Here is a 27,847-nt window from a genome sequence, read left to right on the forward strand (position 1 = left end):
CATCACTTACTCCTTTGCTCCCATGACAGTTATTATAACCACCAAACGTCACTGTCACAATGAAACACAACTACGCTTCTCAATTATTTACTTGCACAATCACATGAGAACAGTTTTGCCTTGAAAAAGTGCTGCTCTTAGCTTTACATAAGCCTAGTCAGAATTTGGAAAAATCTAATCCAAGAAACAAGATGGAACTCAAAAAATAAAAGCAGTTAACTTGGCAGTGTGACCAAGTCCTCGTGTATTTTGTCTCACAATAATCTCATACATCCACATGCTGTGCCTTTTAAAAATGTTATGAGACAATATAATTGGTATAATTATATGCCTTGGATTCTAAATTAACACCTCAAATTAATAAGGATTCACACCTATAGACAAACTAATCATTGACTTGTCAGCTCAATATCCACTCACTCCAACTATGACACTAAGCAGCAGCAATATGTGTCACTTCATAAACTACCAAGCTACAATGCTTTGATCAGTTTAGCAGCCACTGATTAATGACTACTATTGCATTACATTTTATCATTTGTATTACATATGACAGTCAGGATATACCCAGAATGGGGGCTACTGATAAAGTGTTTTCCAAGTGTCTTGGAAACCTTTTGTATTAAGAGTGAAAACAGTGACTTAGCAGATCATGCAAAAAGTTTAAAACTGCACCAAACAAGTATGTAAGCATGTAACTCGATATTTTTTTCTTTTAAAAGTCAAAAACTGAAACATGTCTGTGTATTTACCACCAATCATATTACATCTCATCATTCTCCTAAAGCAATGACCCAAGTCATTTTTCTTCAGGTATTTAAGGAAACACAAAAGATTGAACCAAATGTTGAAACTATGATGATTAATGCAAAGATCAAATTTGCATTAAAAAAAATGACCAGGCCATTATTTTAGGAGTGCGATGATATGAAACCGGAAGCACATTTGAAGCAATGGATGAACAGCAACTATTGTATCTGTGTTTTCAGCAGGTTCTTTTTCATGCCACATCACTTGGAACAAAAAAATTCATTCACTGCTGTCAAATCCCTGTATAGTTAATCATAATACAGACATAGCTTCCATTCAAATAACAGACTGTTTGCATTTGGAAAAGTAAGCTGACCTAGTGGTGTGGAACCAGGAAACTTTTTTTTAAGGGTATTCAAATTTAAAGGAAAAAGTTGCATGTCACAATAAGCCCAAGTACCGAATTGTTGGCAGCTTTGTTTGTCCTGCACACCACTATAATCTGCAGACTCACATGTGCTTTAACAAACAGAACACTGCTTTCCTAGAAGTGACAGTTTTTTCCTCCAATAAAAAGGGAGTAAAATTCAGATGAAGACAGAGTCGTTGAGGATTCTGAACCATTTGGTGGTGTGCTTATCAGCACGTAAGGCTAATGATAAGTGGTGGGAATCCCCTAAATTGCTGAGAAAAAAAAAAAAGGTTTCACCAAAGAATGACGATATTTCTCATGCCAGTGCTCTTGTAAAGCTCCTGTTTTCTCAGGTGCAACATTTGTTATTCTCTGTCTTTAATAATTCAGTCCAACAAGACCCTCTGAGCGTACGGATCAGACAGGGTGTTTCTTTCTTTGTTGCTTTCCTCGCTTAGCTTTGCGTTATGCCATGGGGATACTGGGGTTACTAAAAAGGTGACATCTCAAACTCGGTAGAGCAGGTGATGCTTATTTTGATTTGATCCTTAATTAGTATCACTTACTCAGCAATGGCTAGACAGTAAAGTCAGATTCAGCTTCATAGCTACAGCAGAAGAATTTCTGCTCAAGAAAAGTTGCTGGTCCTCTACGATATTTTGGTTATGTAGCAAAATACTTGGCTTACACACTTTATGGGCTTTAAATGGAATGTAAACCTGGAGGAGACAGCAAGTTATTAATGCTTTGCACATTTTCATTGCCCGCATGTGGGAGTCTGGCTCTGTTTTTCAGTATTCCAGACATGATGGTATGAAAGAGTTACCAAAGAGTTACCGTACCTATAAATATGGCAGGCTCAAGACACAAGACAAAACAAATATCATATGGATGGATGGATGATTATCATTAAAAACCTCACAGAGACCACTGGTATGTCGCAAAAGGTCAATCTCAACTTTGAAAAAATAAGCATTATGCGATAAATGGAATCTTACTCAGAGAACCAAATGTGAATTATTACAAAGCATCAATTTCTGAGCATTCATTTTATTTATTCTAACGAAGTAAAACATATAGTATTTCCCTGAAATTGCGGAGAAGCAATTAACTAAAATTCTGCTTTTAGGTATTCAAAATTGTACTCGAGTGCAGTACTTGAGTAACAGTTTCCTTGGTTCTTGCAGGATTCCCGCAGGTGTCCTGAACGCATCACAGTGGGCCGGGCGTTGGCGTGTCTGTCGGAGGCTCTCACTCCTCCCCCGGCTCACTCGCTCAGCTCCGGTCTTCAGTCTCATTTTGAGCAGCGGCTCGTTTTGTCAGAGGGAGGGGAAACGCGTGTCAGTGGGAAATCCTCATCACTGTTGTCGGTCTCAGTGAGTGGGGAGTGAACTGCGATAGAGGCGCGCAAATCTTCAGGACGGATTAAACTCAACTGAATGAACTTGAGGAGACCTGGACGCAAAGCACACATGAAGTCCTTCAGCAGCGACGTAAGAGCCCAGTCTCGTTATTACTAAAGGCGCATCTGATCAGGTTTCTGTCTATGACCTTTCCCACTCGCTTCTCTCTTTTTCATGTGAGTGAGGAATAACTGCCTATTTAACTCGCCCACTTCTGACAAACTGACAGCTTGAACGTTTTTCAGTGGCATGTGTTTAGTGTTTCCCCTCCTCTCATATCTGTAGCTACCACCTTATAAAAAAATGCCAGTTTTTCCAGCCGTAAGAAGCTTTTCTCAGATGGTGAGTTTTGGGCATCTCCTTCAACTTTTCTGTGCGTTTCTCTTGTCTTACTTTTTTTTTTTTTTTTTTTTTTTTTTGTTTTTTTTTGAATGTTGAATGCTGAACTTGAATGTTTTATGTTTGTTTTCTGCGTTTTCCAGGGTGTGCGTAAATTTTATTGTAAGGTGTCTGTAATGCGCCCTACACGGTGGGAAACTTGTTAGGAAAGGAAGAGCCAGACTAGTTAACGAAAATCATGTAATGCACGCACAAAAGAGAAGAATTTGTCAGAGAAAAAATTGTATTCCTGCTTGTGGCTACTGATGCGAAAGGGGAAACAAGCCCCGGCGCGTCTGTGTGCGGAGAAGCTTCAGTCAGGGAGTGAGTCAGACCAGCATGAATAGCTGGCGAGGTGGAGTCCCTGGAGGACACGGATACGAGGAGCAGAGTCTGTCTTGCAAGTGGAAAATAGTTTCAGATGCTTGTCTTGATCTAAATTGTTTCCAAAGGGAGAGCAATAGTGCTCAGAGGATGAATAAGTAAGAATGACAGCTCAGAGTTGCTCACTCGCACCTGTTTGGTGCAAAGTTGATGATCAGTGAGCTTCAGTTTATTGACATCTACTACTTTAGTAAAATTTGATTATTTTATTGCACAGATGCACATAGTCAATTCAGCCACTTAGAGGTCATTAAATGCTTGGCTGCAGGTACTTGGCCAAAGGTAAGATTATTTGAGCACATTCTTTTGGTAAAGGCATTAAAAATCATCTCAAGCCTGAATTGGACATCCTTCTTTATCACTCAGTCCAACTCCTCTCAAACCTGCTTGATCTCATTTGTCACAAGCTGCCTTTAAAATTTTCCTAATTAATCACAGAGTTACCCACTGACTAATGCAAAACTCAACAATATTCATTGTACGATCAATTTAGACTCTTCTTACCTGGAAAAATATTTAACTGATTAACCCATTGAAGCATTTCTGGATAAATATGAGAAAAAATCAGTTGTGAATTGTATGTATTCTGACACTGTGGATCTAAAGTTCTGCACAAGCCCTGTTGTTATAAGATGGTGCAAATAACAGTTCATCACATGGAATGCATTACTTTATAGTTTGGAACAATCTTTTTGTGGTTTTGAGATTTTGATTGGTTCTTAGTAGGCTTGGGTAATATAATGAAACAGTAAACACTGGTAGAGATTTGGCAGTGAGTTTGTTAGTCTCTTTATACTGTGATTGCTATCCCATTAACATCTCTCATTAAATGAAACCTTTTTAGGAAGTGTTGCAAATCAGTGAGAATTACACCATGTCAGTGTCAAATTCTTCTGCGAGAGAATGTATGATTCAGGTATTAAATTTATGGATTATCCCAAGATAGAGTTTCCAGTTTGACCAGGTTGACCAGGTTCCAGGTTGCCCATGAAAGTTTCTCAAGAAAGTACATAAAAGTTACATTTTATTATCATGTGTTAATATCCTGGCTTCAAATTTCATATATTGTAATAAGACTGCAGACAAGGATTCAGTGTATCCATCTCACATGTAAATGGTGTGGGTGTGAATTCTATACAACATGAGGTTATTGACATTTAAGCCTTCAAGGGTCTTTTTGGCCCTGCCAGATGCACAAGTGTTATAATAACTGTGATATACTGTATGTCATTTTACTCCCACCTTAGGTTTCACGAACTAAGACTGATAGTAGGAGAGGTTAGAAGTTAGAAGTTTGGTGTTGTTTTGAGATTAAATACAGATTCCAGTAATTATTCATAAGTGATAACGATGCTTTGACTCTCCAGGTTTCTACCTGTCTCAGAAGTTTCAGAATCACATGAAGGGGATGACAGGTGTATGCATGCCAAATACGCAAGATGCTGCTTTTTCTAATGATGCTCCTTTACATGAATTAATGAATTTGTTGCATCCTTTATGTTCTGGTTCCACAATCACTACAAGTTTGAGCACAGATTTAAAGTCTGGCTTGCTAATGATTACTGTATTACACTCATACCAAACACATAGTCCCTGCTGTGTGTACGTGGTGTTGTTTTTCACCGATGACTGTTTGTCTGGGGTTAGCGTGTCACTGAATTAAAAGATTTTATATCAATTTATGGCCTCACTGCTCTTGTTTTTACCAAAACAAGGAGCAGAAAGCTTCATAATGATGAAAAAGGGACAAAATAAAGGCAGAAAATATATTAATTAGATCATATTTCAGTTAGAAAAAAGCAAATAGCCTCTTTTTATCCTGCATCTGTACCTCTAGTGAACAGTTACATGGACAAAATAAAGAAAAGATTTCTCTGCAATATTCATTTCCTCCTGCCTGGTGTATTTCATGAATGAAAAGCAGCTCTGGGGTAGTTCATCAGTGAAGGGGAGAGAGGGAGGTGCTCCTATCAGTGAGAGACCTGCCTGTTATCAAATAGGATGTGTCTGAGAAATCCTTTTTTGTCTTTTAATACTGCCTCTCAGAAAAATTGCATTTGCAATCTCCTTGCCTCTGCCTTTGCCAAGACTTTTAATTGCCCAATTTATTCAGGTCACGACAAAGCCTCCAGATTTGCTTAAGTCAAAAATCAGCTTATTTACAGTCCTGTTTGATATCCAAGCATCCTTAAACAGCTGTGTCTCCCCTTTCTCTCTCCTCAGTGAGATTCACCCCAGCCAAAGCCCGTACAGACCATGTTCGCACAATGACCACCACCATGTAAGTATTCCAGTGTGCCCACTGCTCTTCTTTTACTGGGCAGTTGAAATGAATTCACTGCAGACACAGAAGCAGATCCATGAAGAGCAACAGCTGTCACTAACCTGGAGGATGGATTTTAAGATGCAGTGATGCAGACTGAAATTACTAGTTTATGATTTTGTATCTGCAATTGTAATCCGTACTTTTTGCACTCAATGGGAAAATGTAATGTTGGTGCACAGTTACATGTTGGAGTAGCTAATGATTTCATGTGGCGGAACTCTGAGTACATGAAAGAGTTAGTACATGGAATAAAAATGCAAACTACCTTCAACCACACCAAATAATCCAATAATACAATTACAAACCAGACTAAACCTACTGAAAAAAATAATAGTGTAGTGTCGTATTCAGTTAAAAAACATCACATTACATGAGCAGATATAATGTTGGGGTTACACCTGAGTCAAAAAGAGTAGGAACCACAGCTGTAGGATGAATGAGGTACAATTCTGAGTGTCCTTAGGCAACAGCCTGTTGACAGCTGTGAATTACTGGGAGTGTCTTGTGTCGTAACACACAGGTTTTATGTCATATCATTAAGGAGCTAGAGAAGCTAGTCTAGTTCTTCTAGTGAAGAACTGAAGTTCCCTGTTACTGGAGCAATCACAGTGGAATGCATTCCTTCTACTCCCACTGTTTTCCCATATCCATTTTTAACAATCTTTTTAGATGGAGTGATAGTAATGAATGAATGATGCATAAAACATGGAATTTTATACAAAGTGTAGAATATACTTTCATTTTCAGCTAAGTGGAAATCTGTACCTGAATATTTCACAAGAAACTGAGCACAGTTCAGCTGTGCAGATACAGTCGATAACTAATTAAAATCCTAATATAAAATATTAATGCAAAATATTAAAGTTAATTTTTATTTTGGGTCCATTTGTGTTTGTTTTGTGCATTGCTTACATTTTTCCTCTTCGTATCAGTGCTCCCTCAATTTTTTTTTCAATTGTATTTCTCTCTATCTCATTAGGGCCCGAGCACGAACTGTGCAAAGGCCCTATTGTAATTGCTCCATTTATTTTTCTCTTGTTTTTCTTCTATCCAATCACCTGCCCATTGCTTATTCATTCTTTGTCTCTCTGCAGGGTTCAGTCTGTAATGCTGACAGGCCTCATGTACATGTTCCTGGTCTCCTATGGTGAGTTCCACCTCCAGCATAACATCTTTGACCTAAAACTTGACCTCTTTTAGCTTGTGATAGTTTTAAATTTTTTAAATAAACAGTGCTACTCATGTGGAGTGCATCGAATAAATAAGTGCACTTTTGAAAGGTTTAATTAATTAAGTGTTTCTTTAGGGGAAATGATGTATGCCAAACACTCAAAACAAACATCATCGTGTTTCTTTTGATGATCTTGCATATTAAATGGATGAACCATCCTGTGAGGTGTTTCTACCTAAGATGCTTGGATTATCCACATCAGTAGGAGGCTTAAAAATTAGTACAATGGATTTTGTGAGATTTTGGCAGAAAGCTTTTGATGTTTTAATTCTGGATGTGATTAATTTTCTGGAGGTACATGATGCCCGGGAAGCTGACACAAATGGTAGAGGTGGTTATGCTGCCGCTTACACTTAGGTCCAATTTTGACTTTATGTAATCTGTTATTCTGCCAATTATAGACAAGGCTACAATGTGCCAATTGAACGCTCACACTTATTTATGTCTACATTGGTTTTATTTGGTTTGAGACAGACATGGAAATGACTCATCTGACGTCCTTATTAATCCTATATACATTTTATAGAGTTAAACAACAGCAAAACATAAACATTTGATAATGTATGTTATACTCTCTTCCATCACATCATCACATGGTCTTAAGGACTAGAATACAACTAGCTACACCAATCAATCATAACTTATGACCACTGACTGGTGAAGTGGATAACACTGATTATCTCTTCATCACAGCACCTGTTAGTGGGTGGGCTATATTACAAGCCACCAAGACTACCACAATATAAACAGAAATAAACAAAACACAGAGACTAAAGACACAGAGCTCAAAGGTGGCAGGAATACACAGGAACACCAGGAGTTAAATATAAACCAAACTATAACCATGAACAGAGCTAGATGAGAAACTAAAACCAGCAAATATTAAGAAAACAACCAGGAAATATCATTATAAGAAAAATACAAAACTCAGAACACTCATTCTGATATGTGAATCCTTCTTTATTGCATAACACTTTTGTGTGACACAAACACAGACTGTCATCATAGGCAGCATATATTTCTTAACTTTAGGATCCAAATGACATGGAAAATGAACTTGAAGGAGCCGTTACTATTGCACAATCTTTAGGGAACAGAAACAGTAAAAAGAAGTAAATGTGAATGGCTTTAGCCTAAAGTAGGCTGTTACTGCTATGATCAATTAAAAAAAAAAAAATCTGTATTTTACATTTTAATTAAAAAAATCTATTTGCCTAATTCTTAAAAATGACATAAAAAATATAATATAAAGCTTTCATGTGTCATCCCTGCTTAATCTCGTTGCCTCCCTGTGAGCAGGTGCTCAGTGTTTGAATCCTGAGGATGGAGCCTCTCTTCGTTTAAGTGCCCTGGATCTCCCGTGGCAAGATGAACTGTGCTGTGAGTCACCCTCAACCCACCTTGGTGTGGAGGGAGGCAGTGTAAATTCACTCGAAGCAAACCGCTCAGAATCAAATCTCCCACACACTCCCGGCTGCACCTTCAAGAGCTCCAGAATGGATTTGCATCATCCTGGGCCCTTTGGTGGTAAGTGTTTACCTCCAACAGGTTTCATAGCAAATACAGTAGGCCTCGATAAAGACTGTCAGTGTTGTATGTAAATATGCTTCATTCTGCTCTGTGTGACTGAGAACATGTAATCAGCTGGTCCTGCCTAAATAGTCAGTGCGTAAGAAATGAAAAGATCATTTCATTTCTTTATTCTTACATATTAAAATTCATATTAGGTTAGCCAGTTTATTGCGATGCCAGTTTCAAACAAACATCTGTGTTTTTTTCTAAAGCCTCTAAAACCACTTGACAAATTATGAAAGATGCATCATTTTTATTTTACGACACTACAAATATGAACCTCTGATTAAAGGCTATCATCTACTTCACACTGAGTTCTGCACAGTGGACTTTTCTGATATATTGAGCCACTACCAGTAGTTGAGGAAAGATCACAAGAGAGGCAAATTAAAAGGCATACCTTTACCCCCAAGGAGCTCTGTAGCATGCTAATGGTACTAATTTAAACCTAAGTGTTTATAAGAAAACATTAAAGTGATTGTGAAGTTGTGAAAGGGTAGCTGTACCATGTTGCTTCTGCTCATTTCAGGACATGCCACTAATGAAGATGCCCCTAAAGACCAGGCTGACAGGTTATTTGCACTTTAATGGATTTTTATGTGACATTGCTCCCACTCTCCTGTCAGGCTGAGTGATGAGTCAGCAAGAGTAATGTGTTCATAAGATAGCTCTCACCAGGAGCTCTTGTTTCTTTTACCAGTCCCCATGACAGAGTCAAACAAGTGTCTTTTTTGTTTGTTTGTTTTGATAAGGGGAGAAAATAATCAGTACACGTAGTCATTTTAAGTGAGTCATAATTATAAAATACACGCTGTGTTCTTAGTGTTGGAATTAAACGCACAGGGAAAGGTGAATTTGTGTGTTTGCGCTGATCTGTGAGGCGCTGTGATGCATAAGACCTTCCAGCTTTGTGTCTACTGACAGCTAAACTGTGAAGTTAGAAAAGCCTTCCAGATGCTTTATGATGCCTAACAGTCAGGAGTGATTCAGATCCTGACTGACGCACAGAAGGTGGAACAGATGATCCTCCAATAGGAAGGAAGGTGGTTCAATCCCAGGCACCTGTCACCAGGATGCTCACCTGCAAAATGAACCCTGATCTACCACCTGTAAAAACAAGAAGAATGCGTTAATGTGGCTTAAATGTGTTTCAGCAGCCACATCTTTCCCACAGGGATGGGTTCATGTTAGAGGAGGCAAAAACTGAAAAAAACAAATACATTTATGATCATTTGCCTTTATAACTGGTGACCTCCTGCTTATTTTCTGTTAAATGTTTAATGATTAGTAAATGTTAAGGCTAACCCTTTTTTGAGTGTGATTTATTTCCAAATTATTACCTAATGTATTGATTTTTTTTTAATCTCTTTATAGTAAAACACCTAATGAGTTCAGTGTCAGAGAAGGTTTATTCCTTTTTTACTTTAATGATTTAATTAACAGGCTGGAGGAGGCCTCTTACCACACTGCCAGCCATTCTGAACCTTCCTTCTCAGAATATTAAACTAGGCTTTCTTAGAAGCTTTTATTGGGAGGTCTCAGTCTGCTAACATGCAAATGTGATTTCTTATCAGGCACCTGTTTGGACATTCTATGCAGAATTGATGAAAACTGGCAAAATTTAACGTGTGATCTTCAGTCTCGTGGTCGACCATCCAACAGTCTTATGGCAGTCAGCTTACAGCGGCAGCTGTGAGTATGAATGGCTCTCTGTAATTGTTTCATTTTCTTTCACATTTTGAAAGTGTGTGAATGCCAGTGTGTTTTAGTCTGATTGGAGATGGCCCAACTGCTTGCTGGGGGGTTAAGTGTTTATCTCACTGGCTCCACGCTTGTACTCTGGTAGGCATAATGAGTTCAGGCTAGCATTGACCTAACTCACACTTGATAAGAGAATTTAAATAAATGGTTTCCCCCTCAAATTTGATTCATAGCAGTTTTTTTTCTCCAAGCACTTAAAGTACTTTTCCTCCAAGCCCGAGATGCTATAACCACAGAAGTTATAACTCTTAATGGCTAATAAGTGGAGGCTGACATGAAATTGTATTGTCACTTTTCAGTGCTAAAGACAAGTTTTAAATAGTCAAATGTCACTAAAATACACCACTGCTACTACTAATCCTCTTTGCACATACATGTGCATAAGGCTGTCACTAGAGCTTGCTACCATGGTCTGTCTGAAGCACACAAAATACGCCACACTGGAGCATAATCATCTAACATACTTAGTTTTGACTGAAGCATTTTGCCATCTGTTTACAGGTTTCAGCAAGATGGTAACTATCCTGCATCTGAAAATCCTGTTGTTTGTGAAGCAGAGGATTCCTTCATGTGCTCACTCGCTCTTGACCCAACAACAAGCTTTGTTACCATGGTAACTGTCAGCATCTCGGATGCTGTGGCTCCACCAGTTCTGCTCAGAGTTCCCGCCCGACCTGGTAAGAAAGGGCGATTCTCTTTGTTTTGTTGCAATACACAGTGTGCCAGTATTTTTATATGAAATGACTCACAGCAAGGAGTCACAAAGTGGCAAAGGCTACTAATCGACTTTAGTCACTCAACGTGGAAGCTTAATACTGAATGATTCACTAATTACAGTAATAATTTCCACTAGTAAGTGTTACTGAAAAAGAAAATGTAGACTCTGTAAAATATTTTAAAGAAACTGCAAGCTTCAGAGGCTATAAAATGACAATTATTGCTCATTCTGGTACTTCATATGTATGACCACACTGTTTTAAGTGTATTACGGTTAGCAATCAAAGAAGCAAGTTCTCAGATATTCTCCTATTTTTCCAGAACATGGATACATTCAGCTGTGTATGACCGTAAAGTTGAACTTCTCAGTGCTTAATTGCTGCATTCTGACATTCAACCTTAATGTGATGGACAGATAAGGAGGACCTTTCTGTAGCAGCACCGTGCCTGGAATACAGCTGAAAGCAACTGACCCTGTCCTTGTGTGCCTGTGTTTTTGCAGCCAAGCTGTGAGATTCCCGCAGTAATGGACTTGGCTGACTGTGTTTGTTCAGTCGGACCTCTTAGGTTAAACAGAATAGAGCAGAAAAGAAACCGAGCGGCAACTGTCAACATTTTACATTCTTTTCACTGCATTGCTGCAGTTTTATCCTTTTGGTCCCATTTAGATTTTATAATGGGTCCCATGTGACCCTTAAATTAACTTAAATGCTTATAAGGATCACCGGGAACTATCACTCAAGGCAATTTCCTGCTGCCTGTAGTGTATGAACTGTCGTTGGGTAATGGTGCTGTGATTGTTGTTATATTAGTGCGTAACTATTTCCTCATCTTGATTTATGTACACATGTAAATTAGGCTTTCGAAAGAGAACTAAAAGCACTTCTTGTTCCTGATGTCAGAGGAGTCTGGAAGCATAATTGTTTGGCTGTTACTTGTAATGTTCACTGATCTCTCCTTGCCCGGTGGGCATATTTGTGGCTTTTTGAGACTTGATAATATCTGGTTGTATGAGTCATATCTGAATGATGAACTGGGACTTTGTCACCTGTCTTGTTTTTTGTCTGGGTCCATGCCTCTAAAACCAAGGCAGTCTTTGTACAGTAGCTTACACAGTACACATGAGTCATAGATTATTCGCACCATGCTTTGATGAAGTTATACTGCTACACTAACATAAAGAAATAAAGCTGCCTACTGTTAGATTTGCATGGCTCCAATGCCTTATTTTCTGAGTGACAGTAAATAACAAACAGTACCAACAAGAGACTGTATGCTTTGTTGTTTTATGATAGGCCATAGGCAAAATATGAAATAATCCTCTCATTTTATTTCCACTAACTGGGGTAGCCTATGATGAGGTAATCTGACATTGCAGAGCGGGGTTATCATTGCAGGTAATTTGTCAGTGGTGTAGTGAAGCTTACAGTGCAGTGATCTTTTTCTACAGAGAAACCTAGTCCTCCAGCCAACCTGTCACACATTCAGACCATCGAGGCAGAGCTGATCGTACTCTGGGACGAGCCAGCGGACTTTGAGGCCGGCCCGCTGAGATATGAAGTCCGATACTTCTCCATTGGCACTCACCCAGACTGGCAGGTAAATACTAACCTTTTATAATTAGAAGAATACAAAAGAGGCTCAACTAACAATTTACTGTCATTTAGTAGGATTTTCTCATTTTATTTTATTGGTGCATTTGCCTATAAAATTTAGCTGATGTTGGAAACCTGCTCCTTTGCTGTTATGATCGAGAAAACCAACAAATGAATGTTTTTGCTTGAATTGTGTGTGTGTGTGTTGTTTTTTAAAATATTTTCTTGGTTGATGGTTATTATTATAAGCTAATATAATAAGGGGACATAATGACTTTCACTCTCTGCTTTGGGCACTCTGATAAAGCTAAAATTTCATATCTGCTTTAGTAACGTCAACGTGCTCTTAAACATGTTTTCTTTCCATTGTTCATTTCACAGTAACAGATTCCTCACCAAATTCATCATTTTTCAAAAGAAGTGGAAACTAAACTTGCATGACATGACAGCATGACAGTTATAATCAGATAACGCATGTAGAAGGTTTCCATTTGCAGCTCTGAGCTGATTCTGTTTTGATAACCGTTACAGTTGAGAGGACTCTACACAAAAGCCACAGGCATGCTGTGATGATAGATTTGATTTAGTCATGGATGTGCGCACGGTCTTCATTATCCCTCATCTATCGCCAGGTGGTGTCTGCATCTGAGGAGCCCAGACTCTCTCTGGATCTGAAGCCCAGGCTAAACTACACTGTCCAGGTCCGCTGCTCCGGCCTGGAAGAGCCTCCGATGTGGAGTGAATGGAGCGAACGTCATCACATCTACTTGGATAGTAAGGACTGTTTCCTTGCAACAAATAGGAGATAATTCATGGGACCAGTTTCTTTTTAACACACTTTGAACAAGCTGTTTTATTTCTTTTGAACTGTTTGACAATCACATAGAGCTACTGCAACAGCTAATGCACATCATGGAGGGACCAGTGTTAATTTTGATAGCAAACCTGATCATTAACACCACCTTACTGAGATATACGAGTGTTTTACAGCAGGACTCGCTCTGAAAGGTACAGGGCAGTGTTCAGGACTAAGATTAGGAAAGGCTAATCCACCGCAGTGTGGAGATTTTCTCTAAACACAAACGCTAAACTGGGAAAAGCACTTTACCCTGCATGACATTAAAATGTCCTTTGCATGGATATCTGGGTGACTGGTTTGCAGATGTTGTTTACGATTTGTCGTGTTTTTACCCGAGATAGTCGCCCCGCATGGTTTACACATCGTTTTGTTTGTCACAACGTCAAAGGACAAATGTGTCCATACTTCGGCTCTTCTCTTTCTCCCTGCTGACATTGTTTACATAACTTAGTTCTATCGGAAGTAACGACAAATCGCAGGCTAGTTTGTTCTTTCCTGGGTTTAGAGCAAATTTATGCAACTGTGCGTTTGATTGGATGTTTTCCTAACATGTCACAAAATTAAGTAAGTTCTGATTGGATGTCGTCTCCGCCAAGCATTTTCGTCTGGTTTTCATTCTTCGTCGACGAAAGTGTCAATTTCGTCATTGTTTTTATCCTTTTAGGTAGTTTTTATTTGGTTATCGTCTTGTTTTCGTCATAAAAAAAGGGTCGTTGACGAAAATATTTCGTCAACGAAATTAACACTGGGAGGGACTGCGAGGAGTTTGTGAGATTTATCAGAAAATAAGTGAATTGGGAACTAGTACTACTTACACATCCTACATTTTCTCTGAGAGGCTCATATAAATAGGTTCAAGCACTGACCTCAATTACTTCCATGTAGATTTATGTTGTGCTAAGCTATTAATAATGTATCAAGCTCATTAGACTGAGCTGTGAATGAAAAACTCATTTGAGTATGGCATCTCAGTCAGCAGTCATTCTCAAGGTTAATGACGAGCAAGAAACAATTCAGTTTGACACAGAGCCTAAAAAATAGCATCAAAACGCAACACACACACACACACACACACACACACACACACACACACACACACACACACACACACACACACACACACACACACACACACACACAAATAAGGTGTTGCATAAAAGCATGTACATTATGTATGTTTTTATACCCAAATTGGAATTGGCACACGTGGATTTCTCTGAGACGTCAGAAATGAATCAAGCATAACATTCAAACACTAAATGTAATTCTTCTGTTCAGGAATGCAAATAAATAACTGTAATTTAGCATCTTAATCAAAATATAATAATGTGCTTTACAATTTTTTTCTGCTTTTTTATAAAACAGTAAATTCATGGATAACAACAATAATTATATTTTAGCATTAAAAACATAATTTCCATTAAAGCGCATGCATGCCTATATTGGTGGATTAATTGTTACAGAACTGTAAAAAAATTATTTTGTTAATTAGTGGTGCTGTTAATTTTGGGCAGCTGTGGCATAAACCTTGCATTGTGTGGATGTTCAGTGGATGTTCCTGCTATATCTTTGAATGCAAAGATATAGCAAACGTAGTATATATAAATATATAAAGCATTTTTTTTAAATTATGAAACTGAAAGTTGAAAAACAAAAGCAAGAACTGAGACATGAGATCTCTGTGTATGATCTAAAATTAAAACCACTGAGGAGAAACGTAGTTCATGATTGTTACTCTGCAACACAGAATCCTAACTGAATGCCAATGAGCCTGAAAGACTGAGTCTACTATTGGAGAGCGTGATGTTGCATTATTATCATTATTATTATTATTATTATGCATATTTGTGTTAACATGTTTTTCCTAGATATCACTGTTAACAAAAAACTGCTTTTCTGTTGTGTGTCACTGGGAGGAGCTTGACCTGTGTGTGTGTGTGTGTGTGTGTCATGAGGTTAAACGTTTGAGACTCAGCAGCTCTGAGTAATCTTACTAAAATGAGCCACACAGTCTTTCATACATAACAGCAGTATTTGAGATGAGCTGAGATGTTTTGATTTAAGAGTTGAAATGATGATTCAGAAACATTTGGGTAAAAGAAAGTCAGAGCAGCAGAATATGCCACAGACGTTTTCACAAAAGTTTCATTTCTGAGTGAGTCACATTCTCTTTCTGCCAATGCTATCCGATTGTTCAGCTCATCACAAGTTTCAGGGTTCTGTGTCACAGGAGTTAGATAACACCCCCTCTCACTTTCACTTGAGGGTCTTTGTTTTAGTCTTCTTTATTTCTTACTGACGTCATTTAGCTTTTTGTCTTTTGCAAATGTCTTTTCAAAGTATCAAAAGTACAAAATTAGATTTCTTTTAAAATCATAGAGGCAGTAAACAGAACAAAACTTGTGATCAGATGTTTTTAAAACTTTTTAAGACTTTTTTCCTGCTTGCAGCGGTGAGCTACATACCCGAGAAAGTGGTGGCTCGCCCTGGGGAGAACGTAACGGTATACTGTGTGTTCAATGACCATAGCATCAATGCCAGCATGGCCGTGTGGATGCTCAACTTCAATCAGTGGCTTCAGCCCGCCCAGTACCACCCAGTCAACCAGTGGGTAAGAAAAGAAAATGCACTGTACAGAGGTTTATGTGATTCTGAGAACATTTCTATGGGCCTATTTTTAGAGAATTACGGTCTGCAGTACAGTAAATATTTTTTTGACCCAAATCAGGTCAGCCAGATCACAGTGCGTCCTTCAGAGAATCGAATGTATGACCTCCTGAGGTGTACTCAAGAGTGGAGCATCCCTTACAGCCAGATCTATGTGGAAGGTGAGCTTTGTTGCACCAGTAAAAGCAAAGCTATATATTATGTAATGTGTCACTGCTACTGTTTCATCCCTAGAGAAATTGATTACCTATTTTTGTAATGAAAGTTCTTGATGTTAAATGTTAGATTTGCTTGAAATCCATTTCCCTTTAGTTTACTCCTCTAGTTGACAAAGACAGGAAAGAGAGTGGCAACATGTAGTAGCACAACAATGTGAACCAGAATAACCTCAATGCGCAGGGGCTAGCACAGGTGATGTTTTTGTTATTGTCACCCAACTTAAATTAGTTTTTCTTTGTGTGTTTCAGGGGCTTACATTGATATAAAGTGTGTAACCAACGGGGACATTGACGCCATGGACTGCAGCTGGACTAACAAACAGCTGACTAAACCAGAATTACAATCCAAGTAAAGCACCGTTTTACCAAACAGCTGATATTCCCTCAGTGTTTTTTTTATGTGTTAAAAGATGCTGCATTGTTCATAAAGCTTTCAGCAAACACTCAGTGTGATGAAAACCTGGAAGTTAGTATACACAGTGTACCGGATACCACATTTACTGAACACACCCTGGACCTGTTGTGTTCAGCACAAGAGATTGTAATGCAGTATCAGGAAGTTGAATCAGTACACTGTAATTGAAGGTAATCACTATTTCCAGCCTCAAAACAGTAGTAAGTCTCTTCACTTTTAAAAGCAAAGCACAAACTAGTGAGGGCCAACAGAGTGATGCAAGCTTGTTGTTACTAACTGATGTATTGCAGATGCAACATATACAACAGCGCAACTCAATCCTTCACTATGTTGCTTTCCTTTGCTTAGCTTTTACTTTTTTGGATGAAACTGATGAACTCAGGTTTTGTCAGTGACACGGCTAAAAAGTAAAACATACAAGTTTTAAACTGATATCAGGTCAGGTGCATTACTGGTCCTGGAGCAACATTAATTACAACGTGTAAGAAAAATACCAGCACAGGGAAATCAGATCCTATTTTTGTTTTGTTTTTTAATGTCAGGTGGGCTGACCTGCCATGTGACTTGATGGAGGAGAGGGAGAGAGCGGGTGAGAAGCTGGGGGAGATGGGGCCTGCTTGCATGAAGGTCAGGCAGGAAACCTGCACCATCCAACCTCTGAGGATGAACTGCTACAAACTGTGGCTGGAGGTGCCATCCCGACTGGGTCCCATCAGGTCCAAACCAGTCTACCTGTCACCTATAGATCACGGTGAGTAAGATGGATTCACAAATGGACCACATTAGTACTAAACTGGTGTGCGTCATATTTGCGGGTTTAAACTGAAGTAATGTCAGCTCATTTTGAATTTGATGCATTTGGATCCTGGACACCAAACTCTGAGTACGTTCTGCTCCCGTAATAAATCATTTCAAATCATTTCATCTGTGTGAACTGAGGTTGAAGCAATAATTATATATGTGAAAAAGAATAAACACATTGGCTTAAAGATTTTCAGGCTTATTGGTTGTTCTACAGCAGCAAAAATCATAGCAACATGCCATCACTTCATGAGACAAACTGAAACTCTGATCAACTTTATCTCCTTTCCTGCAGTGAAGCCTCACGCACCCACTAATGTGAAGGCAGTGAGCCACAGCAGCGGGGTCCTGGAGGTGACTTGGGAGCCTCCTCCTTTGCCAGTTGATGGTTTCAAGTGTCAGTTTCAGTACCACTCGCCGTCCACTGTGAGTGCCCAGCCGGAGTGGAAGGTGAGCTTATCGCACAGTTTGACAACCACATGCTTTGACTGGATGTTTGGTGTTGCGGTGCCACGAATCGCTGAATTGCTTTCACAAATCAATTGTTCAGCATGCCCTCTAAATATAAACTTGAAATGAATTGGATCTCTATAATTTCAAGTCTACTACTCCAATATTGTTAGCCTTTTTGAAAACAGGACCATATGTTATATTTCCAAAATGATTCCTTTCCTGCAAAGCAGGCAGAATAAAATATGAAATATTTCTTCAAATGATACAGGATGATCTGACATAACCTCAGTTTGTCTGTTTGTTATGAGATCACACTGCATTCATCTGATGGAAAAATTCTCTGGGGAATTGGGCAAATGCTTTCAATTGTGTTCCCATATCAAAAGTCACTCAAAATTCTGAAAAGTATAAAAAACTTATTTTCTGCCTTTCTTTGACTAAAGGGGCTAGACAGCGTGAGCAGATGCGCACTCCACAGACCAGAGTTTTTCCATTAGTAATATGTGTTGTTTCTTTAATGAAAATGTCTGCAGCTTCAGAGTCCTGTGCGGGTTCCATGGGGCGAGGTCATGGTGCCGGATATGTGCCGTGTATATGTGGTTCAAGTACGCTGCATGCACATCAATGGCACCGGCTACTGGAGCGAATGGAGCGAGTCCGTCTACTCCACTCCACAAAACAGCAGAGGTAAAACACATCATCAAAATTTCAAACAGCAGTAATCGTTTAATGGCGGCCTTGACTCCTGATGCAGCCTTTCATTTCAAGTCACATCTGACCATGTGATTTCTGCTCTAATGGAAATGGCACACATAAATACCATCTACTAACAGAGAAATGCAGAGAAAACATAGAGATCGTGAGTGGGTGTAATGTATGCTAATTGATCTCCTCAGCTCCTGAACGTGGCCCTGATTTCTGGAGAATTCTTCAAGATGATCCATACAGAAACCAGACTAATGTCACACTACTGTTTGAGGTACATAAATTGCAATATTCAGGCATATTATTACAGTAAGAGTTAGGTCTACTAATATTCTTGTTGTCAGCAATACCTGTTAAAGTAACAAAACAAGTATTTTCTCTGTGGCTGAAACTAACATTTCTTAATCCTCTGTGTGGAAAAGCTTAAGATTTATTCAAAAGCTATAAAAAAAAAAAACACATCAGTAAACCAGACTGCAAGACTGATGAATTTGAGTCTGCAGCTGCAAATATTCCCCAGCGTTTTTCTTTTTGGGTAATATTTGTTAAATATTAAGCTGAGAGTCTGTGTAAACTGTAAACACAAAGACAGAGTGCAACGATTTGCAAAACTCATAAATCCATATTTTAACCACATTAGAACACAGAAAACATATCAAATGTTTAAACTGAGGAAATGCACCATTTTAATAAAAATATTAGCTCACTTTGAATTTGATGACAGCAACACATCTCACAAAACTGTTGAGCAGCTAGAATCCTATAAAAGACAAGAATGGGAAAACATTCCTCTCCCAAAAGTCCATCAGCTGCTCTCCTCGGTTCCCAACATTTAGAGACTGTTGTTAAATGAAGAAGGGATGCTACACAGTGGTAAACATGGCCCTGTCCCAAATTTTTTAAGACATGTTGCTGGCATCAAATTAAAATGTTATGTTTACTGCATTCTACTACAAATAAAATATTTGTTTTTGATGTTTGCAAATGATGTTTCTACTTGTTTTCATGAGATTTATCGAATTGGCATTTATTGCTTAAATTTTTCTTAATTTGTTTTGCAGAATTTCCCAGCATCTGGGAACTCCTATTGTGTGGATGGATTTATAGTCCAGCGTCACTCCTCAAGTGGGTCTGTGTTGAGGGAGAAGATTGAGCTGATGTCCTCCTACAGCTTTGAGTGGAACCAGGAGCCCCAGACTGTGACTGTGGAAGCCTACAATAGTTTGGGGAGCTCCACAAACAACATAAACATGACACTGGAGAGACAGCCTAAAGGTAAGTGAGTGGGAATCTAACAGGAATTGTGACTAGTCCTGCATCCAGGGAATGTATTCTCTGGCCTACTCTAGCCTGGAAATATTCTTAATCAATGAATCAATAATAGTCTTATCGTTTGTTATATCATTGTTATATTGTTATGTTATATTAGTACTGCAGGGACAATTCAGAGTGATGCTCAGTGTGATTATACTGGAGCCTGTCAAGTTTAGGTTTAAGAATAAAAGAAATTCCTCTGAAAATATAAACCTTAGCTGAGATTAAAAGTTTTCTTAAACACTGAAAAATGTACAGATTCCCAGAAGCGAGATTAAGATCAGTGGCAAACAGTCCATGAAACTTTCACCAGTTACAGATTCATGGCCACTTAAATGTGCACAGACACAGGTGCACATTTAAGGGAAAGAAAATAAGAATGGGATTGGTGTGTTTGTTTCCTCTATTTCCTCTTTAAAAATACTTACTGGAAACATTATTTTGGCCAACATATTCATTATTTTAAAGGCTTGTAATCTGAGATTTCAACATCTTTTTTTATTTATTTATTTTTTATTTTCCAGTTTTCCTCTGCCCAACCTCATAACACATGGCAGAAATATTTGCCTTCAAACTGAGGCCAAAAACATCCATTCCATTTAGACGTACATCCATAATAATTGTCTCTGGGGAGCTCATAAGAGCCCTGATAGATGCTTGACATCCATTAGTTCTAGTTCAGTAAGTACTAAAAACAATCAAAACAGCGGTAACAAGGCTGATTTATAATGACAGTACTCGGTATGTGGATAACATTTCTCTCTTCTGTTAATCATGACTCAGGGAATAACTGGAAGAATAAATTCATTTTCCATGAAGATGGACAGTTTTCATGATTTGTTTTCCCGAAACTTTGGTTATGGAACATTTGATTATCAGAGAACAGTTTTATAAGAGTTAAACAGCAACCTGAGCCGAAGACGAGCAGACAGCAACTGTGTGTTAAATCATTGAGCACCTTATCTGGTATTTGGTGGAGTTCACCACAGAGCAAAAGGAGGAGTGAATATTTACAGGCAGGTGTTTGCACATTGTTTTTTTTTTTCTGCCCCCAAGAAGCCCAAATTCGGATTAAGAAGGTTTATATTAAGAAAATTGTTATTTTAATTCATAACTTCTTTCAAATTATTCTGGTTGCGGTGGGTTACAGTAATGCACGCAGGTGGATGCAGTTTTAGTGTGAGACACCCATTATGAAGCTGCCAAAACAAATCTCACACTCAATAAAAAGGAGCCTAAAAACTCTCCAACATACAAAGTCAAGTGATTCAGGTTAAAAAGACTTTCTCTGCACACAGAACCTGAAGTCTGAACGGTGGTTCTTGTTTGATTGGTTCACAAACTTCGATAGAAGGTGGGCGAATACTTGATTAGCTTAGCATTTGATTTTAGCAATTTTTATTGGAGAGTTATGTTGTTGTGACTTTGTATATTTGATATATTTGTCTGTATTTCAATGCAAACTGAATTTGTTGTTGTTTTATGTTGTTTTTCAATCTTTTTGTGGATGATTTTTTGAGAAACAAAGTTCCCCTGAACTAAACTGGACACAAAGAGCTCTCCAAAATTAAGAAACACCTTTTATGTTACTTATGCCGTTTCATTTTGCAAATTAAAAAATGGCAATAAAATATGAAGGCAAATTTGGAGCAGGACAGATTATTGAGGTTAAAAGTTAACTATAATATTGCTTTTGTTTAGCTTTTCACAGCTGTTTGCAGGGATCTTTTCTACACCTTTAATATAAAGTTGTAGCTGTAACATATGAGATTAGTGCAGATTCATGCTCCTGTCAGCAGTGGCAACTTTAAATATTAGTCATGATTACACACATACACACACACACACACACACACACTACTTTCACAATCCTGAGTACCAATCAAGCTGGGAGCTGAGTGATGGAACATGTGTGCACATCAGCTATCATTCATTTGTTGATCTTGACAGACTGCAGATGAGTGAAAGAGAAAAGAAAAGCCATTGTTATGGAGTAGAGTGGAGTGGAGTAGAAAAATAGTAAATGCAGATGCTTCTATTGAGGAGATGAGTGTAATTCATAATCTCTGGTCATCAGAGACACCAGACCAGAGGTTCCCTTTAAATTGTGCAATCAAACTTAAATCATGTCACCTGACACTGGAATTATTCAACTGTTTTGTTTTTTTTTTTCTTTTCTCTGCACTGCAGGGCAGTGTGTGCGTTCATTCCATGTGTTGGTTGTCAACAGCACGTGTGTATCTCTGACATGGAGCCTGTTGGAGAGCAGCTCAGTGCCTCTGTTCATGGTGGTCCAGTGGTTGCCACAGAAGCAGCAGGACTCTGGCCCAAGTGCAGAGACTTGGGCCAGACTGCCCTACACTGATTCCCTCGTCTATCTGAGAGGTATTGCATTCTCTTTCTTGTCCAGTTATATTTCTATTTCCAGGAATGTTTGTTTTAAGTAAGACTAACCTGAAACTATTTACATGTATCGTGTCAGGTGATTTTTTTGGCTCTGAGGAGTACGGCTTTTACTTGTACCCTGTGTTTGCTGAGGGAGAAGGGGAGCCGATTTACGCTTTAGGTATGCTCACTGTACGCAGGCTTATAGCTGCTGTATCACATACAACACTAAAGGGTAACAAAATAGCTTTCATTGTGCTAGTGGTTAAAGGTCTGATTTGTGTTACAGCCACCAGAGGAGATCCTGCAGCCTACGTAATGCTGATGAGCATTTCCTTCCTTTTCATCATCCTGTTTGTCGCCCTGGTCCTCTCCCAAAACCAGTAAGAGGCATTTCTCACTCACAGGACTTCAAGTCTTAGAAAAATATATTTATAAGGATTTCATTCATTTTTGGCCATAACTCAGGAATACCACAGTTGCAACAAAAATTCACACAAATGTTTTAATAGCATAAAGCAATTTAATATTCTGCAAAAACAGCTTTCTGTGGATTATTCATTGTCATGACTCAGGAACAGGAGACCTTGTGACACTAAAGTTTAATGCTCACCTATTAAAAGTATTAGTATATTACATTTGTTTGAACAGGTATGGATGTAAACTGTGCCTTTGTGGATGTACACACCCGCAAGGCGATAACTCTAAGGTTTACACTGTGTGCAAACTGTGTTAAATTTGTGTATGCAGAGTTACTTTTTTGATCCACACATACACTTGTAAGAAATGATACATGATAGTAATCTCTAAGGTGCAGGTGATTAAGGGCACAGAGACAATGACCATGAAAAATTAGTGGTGTGACATTTAACAGGTCACCAGGGTGTAATTACGCTTGATGTTGGTGAGGAATGGAGAAGGAGTGTTTACACACAGAATGTCTGACGTGAATATCTGCTGCATTTTATTGCCAGGATGAAAAAGTTTGTATGGAAGGACGTTCCTAACCCAAAGAAGTGTTCATGGGCCAAAGGAATAGACTTCAAAAAGGTATGAAATACAGACTGGGAACGTCATTGCTGACTGATCAGCAATGAATGTGAATGAATGTAAATTATTTGTAAGTGCCTAACAAGAGCAGCATAAAGATGATAGATTTTTGAATACATTATATAGGAATAAGTAATGGATAACAGGTATTGATTTGTAAATAACTGGACATGAATAACTTGAGCTTATTATATAATATTATACTACAGTATATTTCTAACTAAGTAGGCAGCTCATTCTCTTTCTCTTGGAAATACTTTTTTTTAAAGATAGAACACATTTTGAGGTCACCTTGAAAGAAAGGCAGATGTGAAATGTAAACGTGAGGTCAGAGGTCAAATGTGACATAATATTTTTAATCTTTATACAGTACTTTTTATATGTTGACAATACACAGCACATTTGTAAGAATCATAATTTCTAAAGTTATAAGGCTTTTTTGTCAGTTTTCAATAAATCATTAATATTTGACCTTGAAGACCTAACACGACCCCACTCTACACCCCTACAAAGTTTTATCAGAATTCATTCAAATTTTGGTTTAAGGAATTCAGGTTTGGAAAGAAGTGAGGGGACAAAGACAAAAGGGAAAACTGGACTATACACACTGATCCAATCAAGCATAACATTATAATTATTGGCTGGTTAAGTGAATAACACTGAGCATCTCTTCATCGTGGTACCTACTAGTGGGTGGGATATATTAGGGAGCAAGTGAATGTTTTGTCCTCAAAATTGATGCGTTAGAAGCAGGAAAAATGGGCAAGCGTGAGGATTTGATTGAGTTTGACAAGGGCCAAACTGTGATGGTTAGTCCAAAACTGAAGCTCTTGAGGGGTCTTCCTGGCCTGCAGTGGTCAGTATTTATCAAAAGTGGTCCAATGAAGAAACAAGTCATGAACCAGCCACAGGGCCAGTGATGCACCTCGCAACTGATGGCTGGCCCGTGTGGTCTGATCCAACAGACAAGCTAATGTAGCTCAAATTGCAGAAAAAGTTACTGCTGGTTACTGATAGAATGCCAGTTTGTTGTGTATGGGGCTGCACGGTAGCAGGGTGTCCGTGCTGACCCCTGTCCAGCACCGAAAGTGCCAACAATGGACAAGTGAGCATCAGAACTGGACCACGGAGCAATGGAAGAAGTTGGACTTGTCTGATGAATCACATTTTCTTGCACATTATACGGATGGTTGCGTGTGTGTATGTCACCTTGGGATCACCTTGCACCAGAATGAACTATGGGAAGAAGGCAAGCCGATGGAAGCAGTGTGAAGCTTTGGGCAATATTCTATAATGCTATAATAAATCATGGGTCCTGCTGTCCATATGGGTGTTACGTACTACCTACCTAACCACTTGCAGAGCATGTACACCCTTTCATATAAACGGCATTCCCTGATGGCTGTGGTGTCTTTGAGCAAGATAATGCTCCCTGCCACAATACAAAAATGGTTTAGGAATGGTTTGAGGAGCACAACAACTAGTTTGAGGTGTTGACTTGGCCTCCAAATTCCCCCGATCTCAGTCCAATCAAGCATTTGTTGAATATGCTGGCCAAACATGTCTGATCCATGGAGGCCCCACGTCATAACTTACAGGACTTAGAGGATCTGTTGCTAACATCTTGGTGCAGATACCACAGCACACCTTCAGGGGTCTAGTGGAGTCCATGCCTCAGTGGGTCAGGGCTGTTTTCTCACCAAAATGGGGACCAACACAATATTAGACAGATGGTCCTAATGTTACAGTATGCCTGATTGCTGTATACACATATACAGTGGAGATTAGTGATTAGACACTGGTAGGGACAAGCTACAGAACTAATGAAGATGGGGCAGATGATCACAAAGTTGGTGAACACAAAGACAGGAAGTAAATACAAAAAGAAGGACTCAAGAAAAGAAACCATCAATGTGAAGAGGAAGTGGTAAAAAGGGAAAATCACAAGTGGAATTTCTGCAGTGTTTTCCTGTGGTCACATGTTCCAATATACATCAGCTCTGAAAATTGAGAGTAACTTCATGCTTTTATTATCTCCCCAGGTGGACACCTTTGACCACCTGTTCCGACCTCCGGAAGGTCTGCCAGTTTGGCCGCTGCTGCTGCCCTCTGAGAACATCTCCCAAGTCATTATAGTGGACAAAGCTCTGACTACAGCCCTAATCCAAACCCCCTTTTCAGACCCTGCAGCCCCCTTAGCTGGCTCCCTGCCTCCTGGGTTTGACCTGAAGATTGATCCATTTATGGAGAGTGAGACACTCCCTGGTGGAGGTCCTTCCTTAGCCATTGATCTGGATACGTTAACCCCTTCAGGCCCAAGAATAGATGACTTGGAGCCAGCTGATCCCTCAGTGAACCAGTGTCCAGGTAGTGCTGACAACTCTGGGCAGTCTTCAGTCACATACACTGCTATTCTGCTCTCTGAACCAAAGCAGGACCAGCAGCCCCCCATTCATCTGCACTACAAGGATGGCAGTGGTAACAGCTCCAGCGATGAGGGAAATTTCTCAGCCAACAACTCTGACATTTCAGGATCTTTTCCCGGTGGCCTGTGGGAGCTGGATAGCTGCCGTGGTGGGGAGATGGATGACCCGAGGCGCTCCTGCTCCTACAACTCTGTGGAGGAGCTTTCCGAAACATCAGATCAAGAAGATGAAAATGAGATGAGACAAGAGAAGGACTTGTATTATCTAGGAATGGACTATCAGGCAGAGGATGAGGAGAGTGAGAAAGAGGAGGAGCAGAGGGAGAAGGAGAAATTGGAGCTACTAAAAAGTGTTATTTTGAACAGAGAGGACTGTTCCATAGAGTCGCATCCATTGCTTGGTCAAGATAACTCGAGCGAGCCCATCGTGCTGCTGTCACCGTCGATGTGCAACTTCACCGCGTCTTACATGCCTCAGTTCAGAACTGCTCCGTGCACAGCACAATTCACAGCTCAAAAGCCAGACACACAGGTGAACCCCAGCTGTGATTAACATGTACACCATTAAATCTATTATGTCATGTGTTACCAAAGCTGATTTGCATCTATTCCTTTGGGCATACTGAGGTGTGAAGCTGGAAAAAGTAAAAATACCTCAAGTTATGTATGATTGCAAGTTGATATTCATCAATGCTGCTATTGTGTGCTATTGGAAAAGTGATCAGGAGGGCACAAGCCTCAGGAGAAGGCATTTCTTTCTTTCTTTCTTTCTTTCTTGGGCTTTAAAACCCAAGGTTTACTGTGCCGTACTGCAACTGTGCTGTATTTATGGCTGAAGTAAAAAGAGCCACAGGAAAGCTGTCCAAGCAGCATATTGGTCTTTGAGAAGAAAGAAAAAAGATAGCAATGGGCATATAGCCGATTATACACAGGTGGTCATACCGTAGATGTAGAATCAAAGGACGCTCTTTGTGCCACCATCATACACACAGCTATTCATTTAATTCTCTACTGAATCCTTTTTGCTACATTTAAGTAAAAGATTAAAGAGGTTCAGAGAGAATGAAAAACAAAGGAAGCAAGAGAACGCAGGCTTATCATCTGCACATTTTCAGCTCTCTCAGAGCACATTTGAGTGTAAAATAAAGACAACGCTTGGATGTTGCTTCAAAGCTTTTGGTATGACTAAATAAAAATGTTGACGATAGCTGAAGGTGGTGAGTTACTGCAAGCAATTTTTGGACACTTCATTTACTGCAGCGCAGCTTGTGTATTAACATCTGCATGGACTGTCTAACCCATCAAGTCTTTTTTGCACTTTGTGTTTTAATGTATTTGAGAGTTTGTTACAGTACGTGAGAAACGTTCTATTTTTGTGCTGTAGTTGTGCTTGGCAACTTGACAGGACAGCTTTTTTCTGCTGTTTAAAAAAAAAAAAAGTATAAAAAAGGAGCATTTTAATCCAGAGGATGTCTAAAATGAAAAGAAATGAAAAAAAAAAATAGAAATATGATTAAAAGAAATTGTTATTCTAAATGGAGAACATTGTCTATTTTTCATGGTGAAATAAAGTATTTATTGTAAGTGTGTTTTTTGTGTAGCAGGGACTGATACTATAGTATTAACTGTTTCTGATTACACTGCTTTTTATCAGAATTTCTCCACTCATAAAGTTTTATCTATGAACATGTTTGTTTATTTAGTGCTTTAAAAACATTCACTCGCAGAGCGCATTACTATATTTTTGAACAGTTAACTGGTTCAGTTCAGCTATGTTATTGCTCCTCTAACTATCACAATATATGTACGCTTACGTAGCAATATTAATCATTAAATTAGACAGTGATTGTTTCAGTAAATAAAGGTGGAGAAAAAGATTCCCATCAATACATAACATGCTAACAACATAACTGCAGTAATGGTCTGGCACCTTGTGGCTGTAATCAGTAAATACATTAGAGTGATATCAGGCTGCAGTCTGTATGGTACTTAAGTCAAATATAAAGATAAATATCATTCACAAGTA

The 27,847-nt window shown here is 39.0% G+C and overlaps 1 protein-coding gene across 2 annotated transcripts; it reads left to right on the forward strand.

The window, feature by feature from the left end:
* The first annotated feature begins 2,371 nt into the window (after positions 1–2,371).
* On the forward strand, positions 2,372–27,323 carry lepr (leptin receptor). 2 transcript variants are annotated; one of them, XM_030727854.1, is made up of 21 exons: positions 2,372–2,655; positions 5,551–5,608; positions 6,748–6,800; positions 8,184–8,411; positions 10,031–10,148; positions 10,719–10,894; positions 12,385–12,533; positions 13,162–13,303; positions 15,839–15,999; positions 16,117–16,216; positions 16,523–16,622; positions 17,231–17,439; positions 17,785–17,939; positions 18,476–18,629; positions 18,839–18,921; positions 19,709–19,922; positions 22,152–22,346; positions 22,444–22,527; positions 22,636–22,729; positions 23,321–23,396; positions 25,439–27,323. In XM_030727854.1, the coding sequence occupies exons 2-21, from the start codon at positions 5,595–5,597 to the stop codon at positions 26,372–26,374; spliced, it is 3,441 nt and encodes a 1,146-aa protein (XP_030583714.1). In that variant the 5' UTR covers positions 2,372–2,655; positions 5,551–5,594; the 3' UTR covers positions 26,375–27,323. The 2 variants fall into 2 exon arrangements, with proteins under 2 accessions (XP_030583714.1, XP_030583715.1); XM_030727855.1 differs by lacking the exon at positions 2,372–2,655 and adding an exon at positions 2,889–2,907.
* The last annotated feature ends 524 nt before the right edge of the window (positions 27,324–27,847 follow it).

Source organism: Archocentrus centrarchus, chromosome 4 (assembly GCF_007364275.1).
Source record: "Archocentrus centrarchus isolate MPI-CPG fArcCen1 chromosome 4, fArcCen1, whole genome shotgun sequence".
In the NCBI taxonomy this organism is placed as follows: domain Eukaryota; kingdom Metazoa; phylum Chordata; class Actinopteri; order Cichliformes; family Cichlidae; genus Archocentrus; species Archocentrus centrarchus.

Coding starts and splice junctions, on each gene's coding strand:
- lepr (XM_030727854.1), top strand. Junction 18,922..19,708: donor ATGTCACACTACTGTTTGAG/GTACATAAATTG, acceptor TTTGTTTTGCAG/AATTTCCCAGCATCTGGGAA. Junction 22,730..23,320: donor CTGGTCCTCTCCCAAAACCA/GTAAGAGGCATT, acceptor TTTTATTGCCAG/GATGAAAAAGTTTGTATGGA.